Source organism: Pelobates fuscus, chromosome 2, assembly GCF_036172605.1.
Source record: "Pelobates fuscus isolate aPelFus1 chromosome 2, aPelFus1.pri, whole genome shotgun sequence".
NCBI lineage: Eukaryota > Metazoa > Chordata > Amphibia > Anura > Pelobatidae > Pelobates > Pelobates fuscus.
Window position 1 is genome coordinate 37,457,322 of NC_086318.1, and position 24,536 is coordinate 37,481,857.

Consider the following 24,536-nt stretch of genomic DNA (forward strand, 5'->3'; position numbering starts at 1 on the left):
GTGACGTCACCAGTGTCATGGCGTGTCATAAAAAGAGGCCGAGCTTTCATGACCGGCGCGAGACTCACTGGAAACAGTGAGAGAATGCCTGGACAGGTCCCCAGCCTCTCGCAAGAGGACTTCAGTGTGTGGCACATCCTGTGCCCACACAAAAGGTACCCTAAAAGACGGGAAGTGCCAGCAGGAAAGCCGGAGTTGAGTTGGAGCTGGAGGTCAGAGGCTGCAGTGGGACGCTGAAAATCGGTATAAAAAAAAGGTACATCCAAATTAAGGGAAAAAACGAATTCTGCAGACCATATAACTTGCAAGAAGCAAGTAGTCGAAAATAATAATAAAAAAGATAATAGTAGTAATAATAGTGTGATAATGATGTCCCCTTTAAATCAAATCAATATAGGTATTCAAAAGATAGATAGGGGGGAATCTAATTCTTCCAAATAGTATTCATATAGAGTCTAACAGTGCATATCCTATATCAAAATGGACTGAGCTTTAATGTGTCAGGCTCAAAATATTCCTTACTAGATATGCTGACTCATGAATTTAAAAGGAGGAAGAAAAAATGCAATCATGCCACTTATTTGGAGTTACCAGAGTGGATACTTCTATATCTGAATATAAATGTATATGCATAGATGTGCCTCCGTTATTAAGGATATAGCCGATATACGGAGTGCTTTTTAAGGAGTACACATGTATGAAATACTAGTTCCACCTAGGACCCAGAGTAGTCGCTGTATATATCAAGAAAAAGTAAAGAAATATTATGGATATCGTGATGCTTAGAGTGCCCACGGCATATCCATGTATAGTATAGCAGTGAAAAAGAAATAAAGATATATACAGATGCAGTCCTTACAATTTGATACAAAGTAATGTTTACAATGGTAACACAGTCTCCGATGCATATAAGTCTGCTTGGTCAGACCTCCTCAGGTGGCAAAGGATTGCTGCTATCTATCCATACCAAATAAAGAAAAACATAAGTGCCAAAATTATCGTGTCATATTGTGAATAAGTGAAAGGAAAAGTGTACTGTCCATAAATGAGACAGGCAGAACGCCTGACGCGCGTTTCAGTGCTATAACAAGCACCTTCGTCAGAGGCAAATGAACTGCTGCTCCGGGTGTCGAATATATACCCTGTGTGTGTATGCCGCTATCCAATAGATGTCCACTCTCATTTTTGGGCGTGACTATTTCTTGGCGCGAAATTCACTGCCCTATCATTTCGGGAAATGCGGATAGGGGTGGGATATGCAAAGTATGTAGCCTATAATAGGCTCCTCCCATTTTACTCCGTTATCATAGCCCATTCTGGGCTGTCTTTTACCACATGATCGGCATTTGCCGAAATGTAAATTCATCTGTGTGTACAGGTATACGGTTCAACTGTATTCATATACATATAGTGATGCCAAATTTGGTTTAATACATCCGGGTTATCGAAATAAGTATATATATACCTGTATAATAGAATAACTTCATGTGATCAATGGAGAGTTATTAATTGCATACTTTATAAGGGAGCAGGCAGTTTATTAGAGAAGAAAAGGGGATACAGTCGGACCTAAATGAATGGGTCGAAATAGAGTAGAAAAATAAATAAAACGTATGTTATCAGACTACTTGTGTATATTAAAATAGTTGAGTCATGTTGGCAAGGAATTATATACATTGTAAATTATAAATGAGTTTCATAGGGTAGAAACATACATATATATATGCGTTGTTTAGTCAGGGATGAATGGTGTGAATGAGAAGCCCTCATTCAAACCCATCGGTGAAAGGGTTTTGAGTTTATAGATCCATATGCTCTCTCTTTGTAAGAGTTTTTTTTCTAGATCGCCCCCCCTCGGTCCAAGAGTGACCTTTTCGATTCCACAGAAACTTATGTTTTGTGCAGAGCCTCCATGGTGAAGTTTAAGGTGTTTTGAGATGGGGGTATCAACTAGTCTCCTGGGGTTTACTGATGTAACATGTTCTCTTATCCTTTGTTTAAATGCACGTATAGTTTTGCCGACGTACATTTTTTTGCATGAACATGTGAGTAAATATATTAGTCCGGTGGTTTGGCAATTGAAAAAGGTTTTGATCTCAAATTCATTGGTGTTCATGGAGTCGGAGATCTTTTTTGACCTACGTAGAATGAAGTTGCATGCCTTACATCTACCGCATTGATATGTCCCAGATAGTGAGGATGTTAACCATGTGGGTTTGGTAGATGGAGATCGTAGGTGACTTGGGACTAGTATATCCTTAATATTTCTTCCCCGTCTCGCTGTGACTGAGGCATATGGTGTGATGACTTTTTGTAGATGTTGGTCCTGTATAAGGAGTGGCCAGAATCTGTTAAGAATCTTGATTGTTGGATGCCACCCTGCGTCAAAATTACCTATGCATCTTATCAGCTGTTTGTTTTCATTTCCATGTTTTTCTGCGAGGAGGGTGTCTCGATCTGTCATTAGTGCCCTTTTATATGCATTTTTCAGGCATCTGTTTGGATAACCTTTCCTTTTGAACTGTCCTCTCAGGATCTTTGCTTTATTTTGGAAGTCTTCAATGGTGGAGCAGTTACGGCGTAGATGTAGGTATTGTCCTACCGGTATCCCTCTTTTTAGGGGTAGAGGATGGTAACTCTCCCAATTGAGAAGATTATTGGTGGAAGTTGGTTTTCTAAAGAGAGTAGTCATCACTTTTCCTTGGTCAGTAATCGTGATATTAATGTCTAGGAAGTTAATGGACCTGCCTCCCATTTCGTGGGTCAGCCGCAAGTTAATATCATTCTGATTTAAAATATGTACAAATTCCTTAAAGAGGTCAGTGGTGCCAGTCCACACTATTATAATGTCATCGATGTAGCGCTTCCATGTCGTGACATATTGAGTATATTCCAATAGGGGTGTGCCAAATACAGTATTTTTCTCCCACCAGCCCAGGTGGAGGTTGGCATATGAGGGGGCACAAGCCGTCCCCATAGCTGTCCCTCTCACCTGGTGGTAGTACTTCCCCTGGAACATAAAGTAGTTGTGCGTAAGTACATATCTCATGAGGTCTTGTACAAATTGGTTATGTCTCTCTGATGTAGTTATATTGCTGTCAAGATGAGCCTTCAAATGTATAAGCCCTATATCGTGTGGAATGGAGCTATACAGCCCCTCCACATCTAGGCTACACAAGATGGCACTTTCAGGTAAATTAATGCCATCAAATGTCATGAGAGTATGTTTTGTATCTCTTAAGTAGGATGGTAAATCCATCACGGTCTTCCTAATGATTTGATCGATATATACACTAACATTTTGTGTTAGGTTAGAATTGCCGGAGACAATCGGTCTTCCACTCATTGTAGTTTGTTGTTTATGTATCTTTGGTAGTGAGTAGAACGTTGCGACCACTGGATTTTTTATATACATAAAGAGATACTCATCTTTAGAAATGAGTGACAATGACATAGCTTCGTCCAGGATGGTCTTTAATTCGACCAGGTATTTCTTAGTGGGATTACCACCCAGTAGTTCATATGTGTCTGCGTCTTGGAGTGTCCTTTGTGCCATCGACACATATTCTTGTTTATCGAGAATGACTAGGTTTCCCCCCTTGTCAGAGGGTTTAAGAATGATTTCTTCCATATTCTGTAGATGTTTTAATGATTTGCGTTCTTGTGGGGTGATATTGCTATATGGAAAGACTTCTAGTTCTCTTCTATCAAGGTTTTCAATTTCCTTGCAAGTTAACTCTACGAATAAATCGATGTATTTAAACTCTGCCAGATATGGTGTAAAAGTGCTCCTTTTTTTTGAGTTGTGTAAATGGTGCTTTTGGATTTATTCGTGTTTCATTGTTTGACAGGAGTTCCACCAGGGTATCTAGCAATTCAATGTCAGATGATTGTAACCCCAAGTTTCTTGCTCTTTTTTCCTCTTTGATACGGTGGAATTTATGTAATGCTAGCTTTCTAGCAAAAAGGTGTATGTCTTTGGTCCAGCTGAATTTGTCAAAGTCGGGTACTGGGACAAATGACAATCCACGTAGAAGTAGCTGGGTCTCTGATGTAGAAAGTTGGTAATTTGAGAGGTTAATAATCTGATTGTGGTCTAGTACTTCCTCCTTCTGAATGTGTATGGAGGTCTCGAACGGCTCCGCGTCTGAGGAGCTGGGTTGTTCTCCATACTTGGGTGTCCTAAAAAAGTGACCCCTCTTTTCAGAATACTTCTATTATTACTTTCTGTGTTGTCTCCTTTCGAGTTATCGGATTCAGATCCGCTGGTTTCGTACTCTGATGTGGATATTGTCTCAGAAAAACTTTTTCTCATTCGCTTGCTCTTTCTATACACATTCCCAGATTTGAAGTCCCCGCTATCTCTAATATATTTCGAATGTTTGCGTATTTTGATGTTCTGTTGGTATTTTTCTAGATTGGTCTTAAGTTTGCTTTCAAGCGGTTAAAAATTAGGTTCTTGTTTGAATTTTTCAATCTGGTTAATCTGTTCCTCCACCTCTTTGTTTACTTTTTCTAGTCTTTTGGACTCGTATTTACATAAAATTTCCATAAATCTCTTGGAGCAGGTCCCTGCTGCTTCTTCCCACTCTTTGGTGAACTCATCCTCATCTATATGACTTGCTGGAACATTTTGTACTCTTAACCCTCTCGGTATGAGTTCTTTTTTAAGGTAATTTTCCAATGATACTATCTCCCATTCCGTTTTGATTTTTTGTTGGAAGAGATTCGTGAGCCGTTTAAATGATGTCTGTATGTCCCCGTTCTGGTTGATATTTAGATCCTGATCTGAGAACACCTGGTCCGAATTGGTACACCACCCATCTCTGCTTGTTTTATCAAATAAAAAACTTGCCATGACTTAACTATAAAGGTACTCTGGTATTGAAACCTATTTAACGAAACGAAAACTGCATATGACAAGTAAACTTCTACCATATAGTGCCTAAGAAAGTTGGCTCTACCGGTATCAATCTACTTGTTTAGTACCTATTAGAGACTCCAGAAATCTCAGGGGGCTTAACCCCAAATCGTATATAGAGAAAAAACGAATTCTGCAGACCATATAACTTGCAAGAAGCAGGTATATGGCCTGCAAAATGTCTGGAAAATCGTCAAGTAGTCGAAAATAATAATAAAAAAGATAATAGTAGTAATAATAGTGTGATAATGATGTCCCCTTTAAATCAAATCAATATAGGTATTCAAAAGATAGATAGGGGGGAATCTAATTCTTCCAAATAGTATTCATATAGAGTCTAACAGTGCATATCCTATATCAAAATGGACTGAGCTTTAATGTGTCAGGCTCAAAATATTCCTTACTAGATATGCTGACTCATGAATTTAAAAGGAGGAAGAAAAAATGCAATCATGCCACTTATTTGGAGTTACCAGAGTGGATACTTCTATATCTGAATATAAATGTATATGCATAGATGTGCCTCCGTTATTAAGGATATAGCCGATATACGGAGTGCTTTTTAAGGAGTACACATGTATGAAATACTAGTTCCACCTAGGACCCAGAGTAGTCGCTGTATATATCAAGAAAAAGTAAAGAAATATTATGGATATCGTGATGCTTAGAGTGCCCACGGCATATCCATGTATAGTATAGCAGTGAAAAAGAAATAAAGATATATACAGATGCAGTCCTTACAATTTGATACACAGTAATGTTTACAATGGTAACACAGTCTCCGATGCATATAAGTCTGCTTGGTCAGACCTCCTCAGGTGGCAAAGGATTGCTGCTATCTATCCATACCAAATAAAGAAAAACATAAGTGCCAAAATTATCGTGTCATATTGTGAATAAGTGAAAGGAAAAGTGTACTGTCCTTAAATGAGACAGGCAGAACGCCTGACGCGCGTTTCAGTGCTATAACAAGCACCTTCGTCAGAGGCAAATGAACTGCTGCTCCGGGTGTCGAATATATACCCTGTGTGTGTATGCCGCTATCCAATAGATGTCCACTCTCATTTTTGGGCGTGACTATTTCTTGGCGCGAAATTCACTGCCCTATCATTTCGGGAAATGCGGATAGGGGTGGGATATGCAAAGTATGTAGCCTATAATAGGCTCCTCCCATTTTACTCCGTTATCATAGCCCATTCTGGGCTGTCTTTTACCACATGATCGGCATTTGCCGAAATGTAAATTCATCTGTGTGTACAGGTATACGGTTCAACTGTATTCATATACATATAGTGATGCCAAATTTGGTTTAATACATCCGGGTTATCGAAATAAGTATATATATACCTGTATAATAGAATAACTTCATGTGATCAATGGAGAGTTATTAATTGCATACTTTATAAGGGAGCAGGCAGTTTATTAGAGAAGAAAAGGGGATACAGTCGGACCTAAATGAATGGGTCGAAATAGAGTAGAAAAATAAATAAAACGTATGTTATCAGACTACTTGTGTATATTAAAATAGTTGAGTCATGTTGGCAAGGAATTATATACATTGTAAATTATAAATGAGTTTCATAGGGTAGAAACATACATATATATATGCGTTGTTTAGTCAGGGATGAATGGTGTGAATGAGAAGCCCTCATTCAAACCCATCGGTGAAAGGGTTTTGAGTTTATAGATCCATATGCTCTCTCTTTGTAATATACTTATTTCGATAACCCGGAAGTATTAAACCAAATTTGGCATCACTATATGTATATGAATACAGTTGAACCGTATACCTGTACACACAGATGAATTTACATTTCGGCAAATGCCGATCATGTGGTAAAAGACAGCCCAGAATGGGCTATGATAACGGAGTAAAATGGGAGGAGCCTATTATAGGCTACATACTTTGCATATCCCACCCCTATCCGCATTTCCCGAAATGATAGGGCAGTGAATTTCGCGCCAAGAAATAGTCACGCCCAAAAATGAGAGTGGACATCTATTGGATAGCGGCATACACACACAGGGTATATATTCGACACCCGGAGCAGCAGTTCATTTGCCTCTGACGAAGGTGCTTGTTATAGCACTGAAACGCGCGTCAGGCGTTCTGCCTGTCTCATTTAAGGACAGTACACTTTTCCTTTCACTTATTCACAATATGACACGATAATTTTGGCACTTATGTTTTTCTTTATTTGGTATGGATAGATAGCAGCAATCCTTTGCCACCTGAGGAGGTCTGACCAAGCAGACTTATATGCATCGGAGACTGTGTTACCATTGTAAACATTACTTTGTATCAAATTGTAAGGACTGCATCTGTATATATCTTTATTTCTTTTTCACTGCTATACTATACATGGATATGCCGTGGGCACTCTAAGCATCACGATATCCATAATATTTCTTTACTTTTTCTTGATATATACAGCGACTACTCTGGGTCCTAGGTGGAACTAGTATTTCATACATGTGTACTCCTTAAAAAGCACTCCGTATATCGGCTATATCCTTAATAACGGAGGCACATCTATGCATATACATTTATATTCAGATATAGAAGTATCCACTCTGGTAACTCCAAATAAGTGGCATGATTGCATTTTTTCTTCCTCCTTTTAAATTCATGAGTCAGCATATCTAGTAAGGAATATTTTGAGCCTGACACATTAAAGCTCAGTCCATTTTGATATAGGATATGCACTGTTAGACTCTATATGAATACTATTTGGAAGAATTAGATTCCCCCCTATCTATCTTTTGAATACCTATATTGATTTGATTTAAAGGGGACATCATTATCACACTATTATTACTACTATTATCTTTTTTATTATTATTTTCGACTAATTGACGATTTTCCAGACATTTTGCAGCCCATATACCTGCTTCTTGCAAGTTATATGGTCTGCAGAATTCGTTTTTTCTCTATATACGATTTGGGGTTAAGCCCCCTGAGATTTCTGGAGTCTCTAATAGGTACTAAACAAGTAGATTGATACCGGTAGAGCCAACTTTCTTAGGCACTATATGGTAGAAGTTTACTTGTCATATGCAGTTTACATCCAAATTAAGAAATCAAGTATAATTAGACAGGGGCAGCTACAAAACACCGGTAAGTGACTGAATGAGCAATAAACTCAGAATAAACAAGATGCACTCCAAATTATAAAACACAAACTATAAAAATAAAAATATAAATCTTTTAACAGTTACCAAATATAAAAAAAACACTCATAAATGAATATAAATAGTGATGTCGCGAACATAACATTTTTGCAAACCGGCGAACCGGGTAGACTTCAATGGGCAGGCGAATTTTAAAACCCACAGGGACTCTTTCTGGCCACAATAGTGATAGAAAAGTTGTTTCAAGGGGACTAACACCTGGACTGTGGCATGCCGGAGGGGGATCCATGGCAAAACTCCCATGGAAAATTACACAGTTGATGCAGAGTCTGGTTTTAATCCATCAAGGGCATAAATCACCTGACATTCCTAAATCACAATGGATATGGATTGACACCTGGCATATGACATATTGACACCTTGACATATGGATTGACACCTGTCCTTAGAGACCCTGATGCACACTGACACAGAGCAGAATAGGGACTGTTCCCCCTACATAGGGTCACTTGGCAGATATGGATTGACACCTGTCCTCAGGGACCCTGACACACACTGACACAGAGCAGAATAGGGACTGTTCCCCCTACATAGGGTCACTTGGCAGATATGGATTGACACCTATCCTAAGCATCCCTGAAACACACTGACACAGAGCAGAATAGGGACTGTTCCCCCTACATAGGGTCACTTGGCAGATATGGATTGACACCTGTCCTCAGGGACCCTGATACACCCTGATACACACTGACACCTGTCCTCAGAGACCCTGATACACACTGACAAAGAGCAGAATAGGGACTGTTCCCCCTACATAGGGTCACTTGGCAGATATGGATTGACACCTGTCCTCAGAGACCCTGATACACACTGACACAGAGCAGAATAGGGACTGTTAACCCTACATAGGGTCACTTGGCAGATATGAATTGACACCTGTCCTCAGGGACCCTGATACACACTGACACAGAGCAGAATAGGGACTGTTCCTCCTACATAGGGTCACTTGGCAGATATGGATTGACACCTGTCCTCAGAGACCCTGATACACACTGACACAGAGCAGAATATGGACTGTTCCCCCTACATAGTGTCACTTGGGAGATATGGATTGACACCTGTCCTCAGGGACCCTGATACACACTGACACAGAGCAGAATAGGGACTGTTCCCCCTACATAGGGTCACTTGGCAGATATGGATTGACACCTGTCCTCAGGGACCCTGATACACACTGACAGCAGAATAGGGAATATTCACTAAATGCCAAACATTGTTATACAGGGGAATATTCAGTAAATAAGGATAAGGGGGGGACCTAATATCCACCCCCTAGCGGTGGGTGGGGGCCATAAAAATAATGAGGGGGGGACCTACTGTATGATGTTGTATCGATCAGGTAGTGTAAGGGTTATGCCCGCTTCACAGTGACAGACCCAACTCCCTGTTTAACGCACCGCAAACAACCGCAAACAGTCCATTTGCACAACCGCAAACTCCCCATTTGCACAAGGTTGGATACCAAGCTAGCCATGTCCGTTCCTTGTCCTCACTGATGTCATTGAAGGTCTCTTCCTCCACCCAGCCACGTACAACACCAAAGGTCCCCAAAAGGTGACAACAAGCCCCCTGGGATGCCTGCTGTGTTTGGTCTTCCACCTCCTCAAAGCCTTCCTCCTCTGACTCCTCTTCTTAAGACTCCTCTCTCTGCGTTGCCTCTCTCTGCGTTATTATACCTTCAAGGGTGTTCTAAGCTAAAGCTCAATCTAAACGTTTAGATGACTGCCTGATTTCCCATCACAGATGCTGGCTAGGAATAACAGTGTGCAAGACAAAGAGTGGGTCTAAGTGCCCATAGTGCAGTAAAGTGTCCCTAGTGAAGTGAAAAAGAGAATAACGAGCTGGCGCCCAAGAGAATAACGAGCTGGCGCCCTATCAGGGGACGTGTATATGGCATCGATTTTAGGAACCGGGAGATGGAAAAAAGATGCTTGGTCGGTCCTCCTACTTCAAATTTGGGGCACTGTGCGTGCAATCTAATGTGCCACCAGATAGGAGTGGTGTGTTAAGTAGTACTATTCCTATCAGTTTAATCCCTGCTATGTGCCTTTTTTTTGGTTTGGTTTTTGAAGCCACAGTGCAGCACCAGAGGCCCGGAAAATTAGGCATGTACACATGCCTGAAAAATTAGGTATTGTTGCAGCCGCTGCTGTAGCAGCGGCCAGAAAAATTTATGTTTGTTTCCCAGAAAGAAAGTGCCCTAAAACATTGAGGCTTGAACCCTAGTTGGTGGCGGATAAGTCACGCAAGTCAACCAGCATTCAGAGCTAAAATACAGCAGCGTGTGGACCATTTTTAGCCTAAGGCAGCTCATCTCATCAGGCCTTTTATAGTCGAATGTATCGCACACTGTCAGTCCCTTCGGGATCCATCCCTCATTCATCTTAATAAAGGTGAGGTAATCTAGACTTTTTTGACCTAGGTGACTTCTCTTCTCAGTGACAATACCTCCTGCTGCACTGAAGGTCCTTTCTGACAGGACACTTGAAGCGGGGCAGGCCAAAAGTTCTATCGCAAATTGGGATAGCTCAGGCCACAGGTCAAGCCTGCACACCCAATAGTGAAGGGGTTCATCGCTCCTCAGAGTGTCGATATCTGCAGTTAAGGCGAGGTAGTCTGCTACCTGTCGGTCGAGTTGTTCTATGAGGGTGGATCCCGAAGGGATGTGGTGATGCGTAGGACTTAAAAAGCTCTGCATGTCCTCCATCAACAACACGTCTTTAAAGCGTCCTGTCCTTGCCGGCGTGGTCGTGGGAGGAGGAGGATTACTTTCACCTCTTCCCCTGTTAGATTCCTGTTGTGCTGTGACATCACCCTTATACGCTGTGTAAAGCATACTTTTTAATTTATTTTGCAAATGCTGCATCCTTACCGACTTGTTGTAATTTGGTAACATTTCAGCCACTTTCTGCCTATACCAGGGGTCTAGTAGCGTGGACACCCAGTACAGGTCGTTCTCCTTCAGCCTTTTTATACGAGGGTCCCTCAACAGGCACGACAGCATGAAAGACCCCATTTGCACAAGGTTGGATGCCAAGCTACTCATTTCCCGTTCCTCCTCCTCAGTGATCTCAATGTAGGTATGTTCTTCCCCCCAGCCACGTACAACACCACGGGTACCAGATAGGTGACAACGAGCACCCTGGGATGCCTGTTGTGGTTGGTCTTCCTCCTCCTCCTCAAAGCCACATTCCTCCTCTGACTCCTCTTCCTCACAATCCTCTTCCAGCATTGCCGCAGGTCCAGCAAGCGATGCTGATAAGGCTGTTTCTGGTGGTGATGGTGACCACAACTCTTCCTCTTCCTCTTCACGCTCATCTACGGCCTGATCCAGCACTCTTCGCAGGGCACACTCCAGGAAGAAAACAAATGGTATTATGTCGCTGATGGTGCCTTCGGTGCGACTGACTAGGTTTGTCACCTCCTCAAAAGGACGCATGAGCCTACAGGCAGGGCCGGCCTTAGGGGTGTGCGAGCTGTGCGGCCGCACAGGGCGCCATGGAGCAGGGGACGCCCTGCGGCCTCACAGCTCACACGGGCCGGCCAGGATAAAAAATAAATAAATAAATAAATCAAGGTGGGGCGGGGCTTACCGTGCGGCAGGGGTGGGGCTTACTGTGTGGTGGGGGCGGAGCTAAAATGCTGTGTAACTGCTGCAGGGGAAGCAGGAAGGATTCCCTGCTTCCCCCAACAACCAGAATCCAGGACCTGCACTGCCTCCACAAGGAACAGAGGTAACTATGTGATTGTCTGCTTGTGTGTGACTGTGTGTGTATGTGTGTGTGACTGTGTGTGTGTCTGTGTGTGTGACTGTGTGTTTGACTATCTGTGTGTTTGACTCTGTGTGTGTGACTGTCTGCCTGTGTGTATGTGACTGTCTCTGTGTGTGTGACTGTCTGCCTGTGTGTGTGTGTGTGTGTGACAGTCTGTGTGTGTGTGACTGTCTGTGTGTGTGTGTGTGACTGCCTGCCTGTGTGTGTGTGACTGTCTGCCTGTGTGTGTGTGACTGTCTGTGTGTGGCTGTCTGCCTGTGTGTGTGTGTGTGTGTGACTGTCTGCCTGTGTGTGTGTGACTGTGTGTTTGACTCTGTGTGTGTGTGTGACTATCTGTGTGTGTGGCTGTCTGCCTGTTTGTGTGACTGTGTGTGTATTTGACTGTCTGCCTGTGTGTGTGACTGTGTGTGTATTTGACTGTCTGTGTGTGTGACTGTGTGTGGCTGTCTGCCTGTGTGTGTGGCTGTCTGCCTGTGTGTGTGGCTGTCTGCCTGTGTGTGTGGCTGTCTGCCTGTGTGTGTGACGGTCTGCCTGTGTGTGTGTGTGACTGTCTGTGTGTGTCTGTCTGCCTGTGTGTGTGACTGTTTGCCTATGTGTGTGTGTGTGTGTGTGTGTGTGTGTGTGTGACTGTCTGCCTGTGTGTGTGTGTGTGACTGTCTGCCAGTGTGTGTGTGTCTGTCTGTCTGTGTGTGTGTGGCTGTCTGCCAGTGTGTGTTTGACTGTCTGTCTGTGTGTGTGTGTGTGTGTGTGTGTGACTGTGTGTGTATGTGTGTGTGTGTGGCTGTCTGCCTGTGTGTTTGTGTGTGTCTGTCTGTGTGTGTCTGCCAGCCTGTGTGTGTGGCTGTCTGCCTGTGTGTGTGTGTGTGACTGCCTATGTGTGACTGTCTGGGCAGAATAGATGGGCCGAATGGTTCTTATCTGCCGTCACATTCTATGTCTGTGTGTGTGTGTTTGTGTGTGGCTGTCTGTGTATGACTGCCTGCGTGTGTTTGTGTGTGTGTGTATGTCTGTCTGCCTGTGTGTGTGTGTGTGTGGGAAGGGGGAAGGGGTGGGGGGGAGGAAAGGGGGGGCGCTGTGAAGATTTTTCGCACAGGGCGCCCAAATGCCCAAGGCCGGCCCTGCCTACAGGCATTGCGCATGAGCGTCCAGTAATGTCCAGTAAAAAAATCCCAGCTCCCCAAAGCTCCCCGGTCATACAAATATTCATTAACGGCTTTTTCTTGTTGGAGCAGGCGGTCGAACATTAGGAGTGTTGAATTCCAACGTGTCGGGCTGTTGCAAATCAAGCGCCTCACTGGCATGTTGTTTCGCCGCTGGATATCTGCAAAGTGCGCCATGGCCGTGTAGGAACGCCTGAAATGGCCACACACCTTCCTGGCCTGCTTCAGGACGCCCTGTAAGCCTGTGTACTTATGCACAAAGCATTGTACGATCAGATTACACACATGTGCCATGCAGCAGAAGAGGACTCAGCCGAGGAGATTATGGAAGAGGATGGAGTAGGAGGAATAGAGGAGGTGGAAGCAGGCCTGCCTGCAAGTCATGGCGGTGTCACCAACTCCTCTGCAGAGCCACGCATTCCATGCTTGGCAGCCGTCAGCAGGTTTACCCAATGCGCAGTGTAGGTGATATACCTGCCTTGACCATGCTTTGCAGACCAGGTATCAGTGGTCAGATTGACCCTTGCCCCAACACTGTGTGCCAGACATGCCATTACTTCCTTTTGCACAATCGAGTACAGGTTGGGGATTGTCTTTTGTGAAAAGAAATTTCGTCTGGGTACCTTCCACTGCGGTGTCCCAATAGCTACAAATTTTTTGAATGCCGCAGACTCCACCAGCTTGTATGGTAAAAGCTGGCGGGCTAATAGTTCAGACAAGCCAGCTGTCAGACGCTGGGCAAGGGGGTGACTTTCTGACATTGTCTTCTTACGCTCAAACATGTCCTTGACAGACACCATGACTGTGGGCAGATGAGCGTTGGACTTCCCACGACTCAGTTTCTTTTGGCACAGGTTGCAAATGGCATCGCTGTTGTCAGAGGCAGACACATAAAAAAATTCCACACTGCTGAGCTCTGCAATGACGGCATTCTGGTGGTGGACACAGCATGCGTTGATTGGCGTGCTGTCGGGCTGACCCCGGGTGCCGATGCATGCTGTCTGACTGTGCCACTAGCTCCTTGCGATGACCTCCCCCTGCTTCCAACTCCTCTCCTCCTCCTCTCTGTCTTTCGCCCTGTTCTTCTTCTCTTCTAGCGGGCACCCACGTGACATCCATGGACGCATCGTCATCATCAACCGCTTCACTTGTATCTGACAACTCAGCAAAGGAAGCAGCAGCGGGTACAACATCATCATCATCACACCGTACGTCCATGTGTGTAATGCTGCCTGACTGAGACATATCCCTGTTATCTACATCCTCTGGCAATAATGGTTGCGCATCACTCATTCCTTCACACGGATGTGTAAATAACTCCTCTGACAGATAAAGTGAAGCAGCTGTGGTGCTAGTGTTGGTGGTGGTGGCAGGCGGGTGAGTGGTATCTTGAGAGGTGCCCGAAGTTAAGCTAAGCAGGAGGAGGATGGTGCGTCAAGGTTCCGAGCGGAAGCTGTAGAAGATTGGGTGTCCTGTGTTAGCCAGTCAACTATGTCCTCAGAACTTTTCAAGTTCAGGGTACGTGGCCTCTGAAAACTGGGCATTATTCTAGGGCAAAAGGGAATCACAGCACCACGACCACGATGGCCCCTGCAGGGTGGCCTGCCTCTACCTGTCATTTTTTTTTTGGATTAGTGGTACTATGCGTGCAAGCTACTGTGAGACCAGACATGAGTGGCACTGTGCAGTGGCAGAGGTTGGCAGAGTACACGCTCTAGGCCTGACACACCGCTTGAAGACAACTAACTGCTATTCAATGTATAACAGTGAAAAAAATGTTTTTGTTTTTAAATGCAAGCTTAAGCTATTGTGACACCATATATGAGTGGTGGCACTGGGCAAGTGGGCACAGTATCCACTGTGAGCCTGACACAGAAGCTGGCAGGCAGGCAACTGCAATTAGATTACACAGGGAAAAAAAGCAGACTGATGTTCTAGCCCTAAAAAGGGCTTTTTGGGGTGCTGTCCTTACAGCAGAGATCAGATGAGTCCTTCAGGACTGTATTGGACACTGAATACACTAGCCTAGCTATCCATTTCCCTATCAAATGAGCAGCAGCTACACTTTCCCTCCTCTATCTAAGAATGCAGCATCAGAATGAATCTAAAATGGAAGCTGTACAGGAGGTGGGAGGGTCTGGAAGGGAGGGTCTGCTGCTGATTGGCTGGAATGTGTCTGCTGACTGTGAGGCACAGGGTCAAAGTTTACTCAATGATGACGAATAGGGGGCAGATCGCGCATATGTTTGCCCGCCGTGGCGCCAGCGAACCGTGGCGCCAGCGAACCGTTCGGTACATCACTAAATATAAAGCTGTTTCACATCCTCACTAGTAGTTATACCCAAACTGGAATACTCAAAATAGAGTTAGAGACAGTTATAATAGTTAGATCTAAAGAATATTAACAAAATATATAACAATTAAACACTCTACATACTATCCATACAGGAAAATGTTAATGGATGTACTAATATATATGTCAAAGTCAATATATAAATACATCAATAATATGGACAATATGAATAAAAAAAAACATAAAAAACATAAAAAGTATATACATAAAAATAATAAGTACCTGACCTCGGTGTGGGCCCCCACCAGAGGTAGAAAAACAAATCCAGAGACAAGGGTAACGAGAAAGACCCTCAGACGCCACCTAGATTGATCGGTGATGGAGGGCAGCACCTTTAAAAAGAGTAGCCAAATGCACTTTATTTCAAATAAACCTTATGCCTCAATACCGCGGTCAGGATCTTCAAAAAAGACCGCGGTAATAATAAGTGATGATTGAATAAGGACGAAGGGTGATGTACCAAAATGTGGATGCCTTCGTTAGTTTACCGCGGTCGGAATCTTCACAAAAGACCACGGTAATCAGCCGGAGGAGGTGAGACGCCAGACAGAGTTCAGGACGCTGGGGAAGTGGGATGCTGAAGCTGAAAGTTTCAGACCGAGGCGGAAGTGCTGGTTGCTATGGTAACCAGATCAAACAGCCATCGAACAGAGGGAATGGCATAGATGAGTAGGCACCTTTTGTTTAAGTAGGCAAATAACTTCTCACAAATTCAGGCCTAATGGCCTTCTTACATGTATAATAATTAGAAAAAGGCGCTTTGACATCTTTTCAAAAATGCAGTGGTGTTTATTGAAACGTACTGTCCCACAGTAGTAGATCAACGTTTCCACCCCAAGATCAATGTGGCACTGCTCTCTCTCTCATTGGTGGAGCCTCCAAAGTACTACACACTCTGTCAGCGAACGTATGGGCAGCCAATTGCTGAACGCAATCACCAGTTGCCCTGGCAAAGCAGTGACGCCGGATATACTTTATGTGGAGGTGGACCATGCCTCTGACTTGTGGGGACTCACTCAGGTGATTTTGAAATGCGCCCGAGCTCGGGAGCAGCCCGATCAACCCACTTGACGAGTAGCTGGGGCTGTGAGTAATTAACTTACCTGTTTGTTCTGTGTAAAAGCCAGTCATTTGTATTATCATTCTTTGTGTCCTGATGAAAGTTCCAAGCTAAGAACTGAAACGTTGACAGTCATGACAATAAATACTATTGTTCTTAAATCCAGGAGTGTCAGCATTTCCTATAACTAATTTATCTTCCTTCCCTCTCCTTCAAATAAAAGTAAAAAGTAAAACGTATGAATTGAATGCCAATATCCAGAGGGGAAGAGTTTAGAAGAGTTTAAAGTATGATTAAACTTTTTTATCTCAGAATGAAATAAATATAAGATATATTGGGAATAAAAGGTAATTGGCTGCAATATTATATTTACTCTAAGGTTTAATTGTCCATAAAAAATTAACTTTTTAACACAAGATCTTGTAATTTTTTTTCTGCAATAGAGTTTAGAACTCTGCACGTATCTGATTCTCAACACTTTGTATATTACATACATGAAGTTGGATGTTCTTTATCTTTATATACTGTGGTTGAGCCTTTGAGAAATGTGAGATACAAGTGAAATACAAAATGTTTCCTATGTACAATATATTCTGTGTCCCCCATGTTGCTTAAATGAAATAATCAGTATAATACTTGCAAGTTTCTTCCTTTGCATTAAGCTTTTTAATTTGGTTTCAAATAAAGCCAATTTTTACTACCATCCAAAATTTATTTCATGCCCTGAACTGAAGTGTAAAGGCCTACAGACACATATGTATGGATACTGACTCAAGGAACGAATAACCATCCATCACCAAAGACTGTAAAATATAACCAACAAGGTTTTATCATATCTGAAAGTTGGGCTTCAACAGCAGATTGTGTTGCATTGTGCTTCTTATCCTCATCTCAGAAGGTCAAAAGATCACCCACTGTTGTAATGCTCATGAGGAAGAGCATTTGCCTCAAGCCTTTTGCACTCCATTCTTGTTCTAAATTTCATAATCTGTCAGATCTCTGGCATGAAAATGTTATATCACATTCTGACTCTGACTCATTGAACGGTAAGGAACTGAAAAAGGTAGTAAAAGCTATATACCAGATGTAGTTATTTCTACATAATATGTAACTATCATGGATTGGGCATAATTTCCTTATTTATGGCATGATGCTATAAGGTGTGTATGTCGAATGAGCAGTGCCGAATGCACAAAACCTTTCTCAGCAATATAGGTTCTGGACTTTCCAGTCTGCTGACACAGCTTTCTTTGTACATTATATTCAGTTTAAGATAATTTGTAATGTATTTCTGCTCTCACTGTCTTTAAAATTAACTTGTGAACTTAGCAAAGAAAAAGAATGGAGAGTTTTATTTAGAAGCATAGAAGAATGTACTTTCATATTGTGGAAGCACAAAATTATGCCCACTGCTTTATTTAAATTAATTAGTATATATTTTCCATTCTCTTATTATAGAAGGGAAAATATTTGTTCTCAGTAGAGGTAAGTAGCTTAGAAATATTGTTTTGGTCAGTCACAGAAGTGTCAGACTCCACATAACAAAGAAAACTATTAGATAATAATGATGTTTAATGATGATGACCAAGGAAGTCATATTTTGTCATAAAGTACACACAATTAAACAATTAAAAAGTGTTTAAAAGGCAATATGAGTGCTGTAATAAAAATATGAGTATTTGTCATGGGGACTCAATTTAAAACAGATCTGTCACTTTTGGAGGTCTTTTCATAGTTCGCAAAGACTTCCAAAGGAGACAGATCCAGTTTGGGTCCACTGGTTGCAGGCTGCATGGAAAGGTAGGTTTTACCTACCTCAAGTTGTCCATTGTAGATGCATCTTCCTCCTGCTGACCATCTTCAGCTCCTGGTGATTTATTTCCTAGGAACTCTGTTAGTGCTATAGTGTAGACAACGCAGGAGCCATCATAGACAATGCCTGAATCCCACAGCCATTATTTGTGATGACTGGTAAGGTTTGCCAGAAATAGACCAACTTTTGTCAAGTTTGATACCTACTTTGTATTATGGACATCTCATCAAGAAATCCACTTTAACACTCATGATGTATATTTGTATTCAGGTTATTGATTACTAGCCAATTAATATATATCAAAGATAATGGCTCTTAACCAGGAGACAACATTTCATTTGTTTAATGCACTAGACTTACTGCATAGTCCGTTGACACAAGCATGTGTACAGTTAGCACATGAAGACCCACTTCCGTATGGTTCATTAATAGATTTTTTTGAATTTCCTCTAAAATAAAAGAAATGTTACAAAACTGTAAAAAAATGTTTATGAAACAAAAATAGCAAGCATTAGTAAAACATACCTAATATATTGATGAGGTGAATGTAATATAGAAATATCTATCTTTTATATAGTGCAAAAGCATCCCATGGTGCGGAGGAATATAGACAGACAATACATGCAGACTGGTACAAAAGGAACAGAGCACCTGGCATGTGAACTCACATTTGACCAATTGTAATACTTTAAAAGTGTTATACAAAGTGTATATGCAAGTAAGCAAGATAACTGTAAACATAGAAACAGGATTTTGAAATCGGCAGCTAAACTTAATTCTACACTATCCCTACCTCTAACCCTAGCCCAGCATTAACCCTTTTCTTACCCTAACACTAACCTTACTCTAACGCTAACTATAGCTGCTTACCTTACCCCAACACTAACCTTACCCCGTCAGGATTACTAGTTGATCCAGCATGTAGAACTGTGTCACACAGATGACTAATAGGTAACGTATTACCGGGCCTTAGAATGACCGGACTTAACGTACCTAATAGTAGTCAGGATACTTGCTGAGGTCAGGGGATACAGAAAGAGACACAGCGATAAGGGAAAGCCAGAAGTCAGTGATACCAGAATGCAGGGAAGTAAAAATCAAAGCCAAAGTAAAAAAACAGAAGAAACTTGAATCAGGAACGCGCTCTCGGACAACCACTAAGGAAACCACGACAGGGCACTGAGCAGGATGAGAACTGGGCCTAAATAACCCTCCTCTGGATCTGATAGGCTGTAATCGGCCTTTGACCCCAAAGGCAGTTACCAGGTTCCCATTTCCATAATTGCTGCTCAGCACAAACCCTCCTGTGGATTTGATTGCTGCTCGGCACAACTTTTCCTGTCAGGACCGTAATGTTGCTTGGCACAACTTTTCCTGTCGGAACAGTAAATGTCATTAATCACATTTTTATATGCGGATGAATACGTGACATTACCCCCCACCTGAAGAACGCCCACCGGGCGGGCAGGACCAGGCTTGAGAGGAAACTTGGTGTGAAAATAGCGAATCTTGTGGCCAGCATGTATATCAGATGCCGGAACCCAAGAATGATCGGCTGGGCCATAACCTTTCCAATCCACCAAGTACTGTAGTAGTCGTTGTAGTCGTTGCTGCTGGCCCAGTAGTAATTGGACTAAGCGCAAGACTTCTCTTTTTGTATTTGTATTTACTTTGTATCACACAGCCTGGTTACAATGCTGCTGCCCATCCCATGTGTTCCCTATTAAGGGTTAATAAGTATAGGGGTGTATATAAAAAATACCCCTTTCTGTCTCATTAGAGATATCTTTGCCAGAAGCTCAAGGAAGCAGGCTGAAGGGTCAGTGTTAGGACCCGCTTAGGGGGGTCTGCCTTGACGTCGGCAGGCGGGCATTCCTTCCAATGGCCATTGGAGCAACTAAATGACCTCCATTTGTCTAAATATACATAGGGATTAAGGAGAAAGCGCAAGTAACATTTTCTTTTCTTTGGTTTTTACTATATATTGGGGCTGATGTGTATTGTAGTCGTTGCTGCTGGCCCAGTAGTAATGGGACTAAGCACAGGACTTCTCTTTTTGTATTTGTAAGTACTATAAAGTGCCCAGAGAAAACCTGGAATCAATTATGGAAGAGACCTCATACTCTTCCTGTCCAGAAACAACTTTGGGAGGAGGAGGGACACTTGAGACAGTATATTTATTGCAAACAAGAGGTTTGATCAGCGACACATGAAAGGTATTTGTAATACGTAATAAGGCCGGGAGGGCCAGAGAATATGACACAGGATTAATCCTCCAAAGGATACGAAAAGGGCCCAGGAATCTGGGTGCAAATTCATAGTAGGAACTTTTAATTTGATGTTGCGCGATGATAACCATGCCCTGTTACCCACTTGGTAAACGGGGTTGGCACTCTGCCGTTTATCCGCAGAGAATTTGAAGGGATCAGCCGTAGTTTTGAGAGCGGAATGAACTGTGGTCCAAGTATCACGGATAGAAGAAAGGGGATCATCCAAAGCAGTTGTCTCGGGGGAGAAAACAGCCGGCAGGACAGTAGAATGATGACCGTCATTAACAAAGCATCGGCTGTGACCAGAAGAGTCATGGGTAGTATTGTTGCTAGCAAACTCGGCCCAGGGTAGTAATTCAGACGGGGACGTATTATCTGTGAGGAAAACAAGGCATTTGCCTTGGGCGGCACTTTCCAGGGGTTCGCCTGCAGTCACCGGCCGCCCAGCAGCCCCACTGGACCCCAGGGAAACGAGAATCCACCCCAGCATTCCCAAAGGTAAGGAGGCTGGGGGGATTGAATTAAAAAAAAAATATGAGTGTGTTAGTGTGTGTGTGTGTGTGTGTCTGTTAGAGTGTGTGTGTGTCTGTTAGTGAGTGTGTGTGTGTCTGTTAGTTTGTGTGTGTCTGTTAGTGAGAGTGTATGCATGTCTGTTAGCTAGTGTATGTGTGTGTATTTAGAAGGCAGGGAAGGGTGGGGTGGCAGGATAAGGGGGGCCTAGGGCAGCACAAAACCAGGATACACCACTGAATTCGGATCAATTATCTTGAGTGCTATTTACAAAACAATGCAGATATAACTCTAATGACTGGTTAGCCCTCTCAGCCGTGCCATTAGTTTGGGGATGGTAAGCAGAAGAAAAACACAATTCAAAGCCCAACTGTTTACTAAACGCCCTCCAAAACCGAGACACAAACTGAGAGCCCCTATCAGACACAATATTGTGTGGAATGCCATGCAGTCAGACAATCTCACGTATAAAAATAAGAACTAGGTCTTGAGAGGATGGCAATTTTTTGTGGAATAAAATGAGCCATCTTGGAGAAACGGTCAACCACCATAAGAATGGTGGTATAGCCATTGGAACTTGGAAGTTCAACGATGAAGTCCATTGACAAGTGGGAGCATGGAACACTAGGTACAGGAAGTGGTTGCAACAAACCACAAGGAAGCTTATGAGGGACCTTAGAAACAGCACAAACTGAACAAGCTTGCACATAGTCCTTCACATAGTTTTTAAGGGAATCCCACCAGACTGAACAAGCTTGCACATAGTCCTTCACATAGTTTTTAAGGGAATCCCACCAAAATGATCTTGTGATCGCAGATATGGATTTATTGATACCTGGGTGTCCAGCAATCACATTGTCATGGAACACCCTCAGCACATTCTTTCTTTCACCTAATGGAACAAACAATTTGTCCAGTGGTTTATTGCATGGTGCCTGAGACTGAGCCTCCATTATAGCACCAAGCAAGGGAGAAAACAGTGAAATAACAGTAGAAGTGATAATACATTCAGGAGGCACGATAGGGGATGTCTCGTGTTCCTGTAAAGACTCAGTATCAAACTGTCTAGACAAGGCATCAGCCTTCACATTTTTGGGACCAGGTCTGTAAGTTATAAAAAAGTTAAAGCGAGACAGAAACAAAGACCATCTAGCCTGTCTAGAAGATATACGTTTAGCATCCCCTATATAAGCCAAACTTTTATGGTCCATAATGATCAAAAGGGGATACTTGGAACCTTCCAAAAGATTTTGCCACTCTTTAAGCGCTAGGACAATGGCCAACAATTCTCTGTTGCCAACATCATAATTGCGCTCAGCGGGAGACAACTTTCTGGAAAAGTAACCACAAGGATGCAAAGGGGTGTCCTGGCTCTCCCTTTGAGAAAGAACTGCCCCTACCCCAGTTTCAGACTGCCCCTACCCCAGTTTCAGAGGCATCGACTTCCAATATGAAGGGTTTGCTGGTGTCAGGGTGTCTCAGTATGTCGGCAGAAGCAAACCTTTGTTTAAGAAGTTCAAAAGCCTATCTAGCTTCATTAGACCATACCATACTACTAGCCCCCTTACGTGTCATATTGGTGATGGGGGCTGTTACAGAAGAAAACCCCTTGATAAATCTTCTGTAATAATTTGCAAACCCAATAAATCTTTGGATGGCTTTTAGTCCGCTAGGTACTGGCCACTGTATAACAGCCTCTAGTTTCTTAGGGTCCATCTGAAAACCAGAGGCAGAAATGTTATACCCCAAAAACTGTACTTCAGTCTGATCAAACAAGCATTTTTCCAATTTACAATAAAGTTTGTTTTCCAGTAAAGTCTGCAATACTTGTTTGACCTGTTTGTGGTGGGTTTGAAGGTCAGGAGAATAAATAAGGATAGCATCCAAATAAACCAGGACAAATGAATAGATATAATCCCTGAGTACATCATTAATAAAATATGCCGGTGCATTGAATAGCTCAAAAGGCAGAACAAGGTACTCATAGTGCCCGCATCTAGTGTTAAATGCCGTTTTCCACTCATGATTTTCCTTGATTCTTACCAAATTGTATGCACTCCTGAAATCCAGTTTGGTAATGAAATCCAGTTTGGTATGAATACGTGGCAACCCCTAACCCTAAAGGATTCCCTCTGATAATGTTAGTACTGTTATCAGCATAGAGATTTCCAAGCCAAAATAGTAGAAAGAACTCTGTGACTGCAGTTTACTGGCTATTTATAGTAAGAGAGGTCGATCTCCATCATGTGCTGCAGCTCTGTCATGATGTCTCTGCCGATCACGCTGTGACCAGTGCCCATCACAGATCACAATTGACTAGGAGCACTGGGGGTCTCCTTACACAGCGTGCAGCCAGAGAATCCCTGTGGTTCAATGCATTTGGTCAGTCATGACAATTTAAAGCCCATTTAAAGGGTTGTATGCAGTGCTCACTTTGAGCCGCACATACAGCTCTACAGTCAGTCTAAGGCCACTAAATATGACAGCTGAGAGCCCCAGGTATTAATTGATTTTGACTGTTAGGATGTTACATTATATCCTGATGTTACAATGTAAAGGAACATCCTAACATTGTTATGGAATTAAACCATGCAGAGACAAGTGAGGTGTGGCTAGTTCTACATAAATATATAGAAAAGTTACTCCTAAATGGCAAAGAACTGAGCAGTGAGAGTACAGGTGCATTATCGATGAACTAAAATAGCTTCAAAACTTTAGGTGTACATTACCCTGTTTCACTTCTTATTCTATCAATTACAACTGGATTTGCTCTCCATCAAGAAAACTCATCTGCTCCCCATGATTAATAAAGATGTTCAAAGGATAACACCAGGTGAACATGTAAAGGTACCAACCTTAGGACAGTGCTAATAGCACAATTGCATTTCAGCCTCATAATCTGTTTACATGTTTTCTTTATACTAATATGTGTTTAGCTTGTGTCTTGTTGCAAGCGATACTAAAAAAATAAGTAACAATTAATGATTATTATACTCACGCTGGGCAATAGTGACAGACATAATAATAGCTTAATGGTTGTGTTGGGCAGTGTGCCATTGCACATCCAAGTAAATTAGACCTATACCAGACCATCTGTAATATAAAATGAACAATAAAATTAAAATTATATTTCATTTTTTCTAACTTGGCTTTGACCATATCATTGGTGGCCATATCAAGTGTAAGGTAATACCAAATAACTGAAGGACATATTTGGACACCAAGTGACCATGTGCAAGAAACCTTCACATGCTCTTGATATTTTGTAGAAACATATAATTTTTTACCAATACAGACAATATTTTTATAATGCTCACATAGCAGATTAATACGTTTTGTTACTCATTTTAAGAATGGTAGCTGAATGACAAAAAGACATACATGTTTTGAGGTGTGGATCAGATGATCCACAAGATGGACCTCTGAGTCATTTAGTACACTGTCTTATCAAGAGCAATGGTTACTTGATGGATAGGAGGATTGA

General features: G+C 42.4%; 1 protein-coding gene across 1 annotated transcript in view; it reads right to left on the reverse strand.

The window, feature by feature from the left end:
• Positions 1-24,536, reverse strand: part of LOC134585433 (serotriflin-like) — an 83,802-nt gene that overhangs the window by 23,153 nt on the left and 36,113 nt on the right. The window contains exons 6-7 of the mRNA XM_063440851.1: positions 24,051-24,145; positions 18,633-18,721 (exon numbers count right to left, since the gene is read on the reverse strand). Of these exons, the coding sequence (XP_063296921.1) occupies positions 18,633-18,721; positions 24,051-24,145 (184 nt within the window). The remainder of the gene's footprint in view (positions 1-18,632; positions 18,722-24,050; positions 24,146-24,536) is intronic.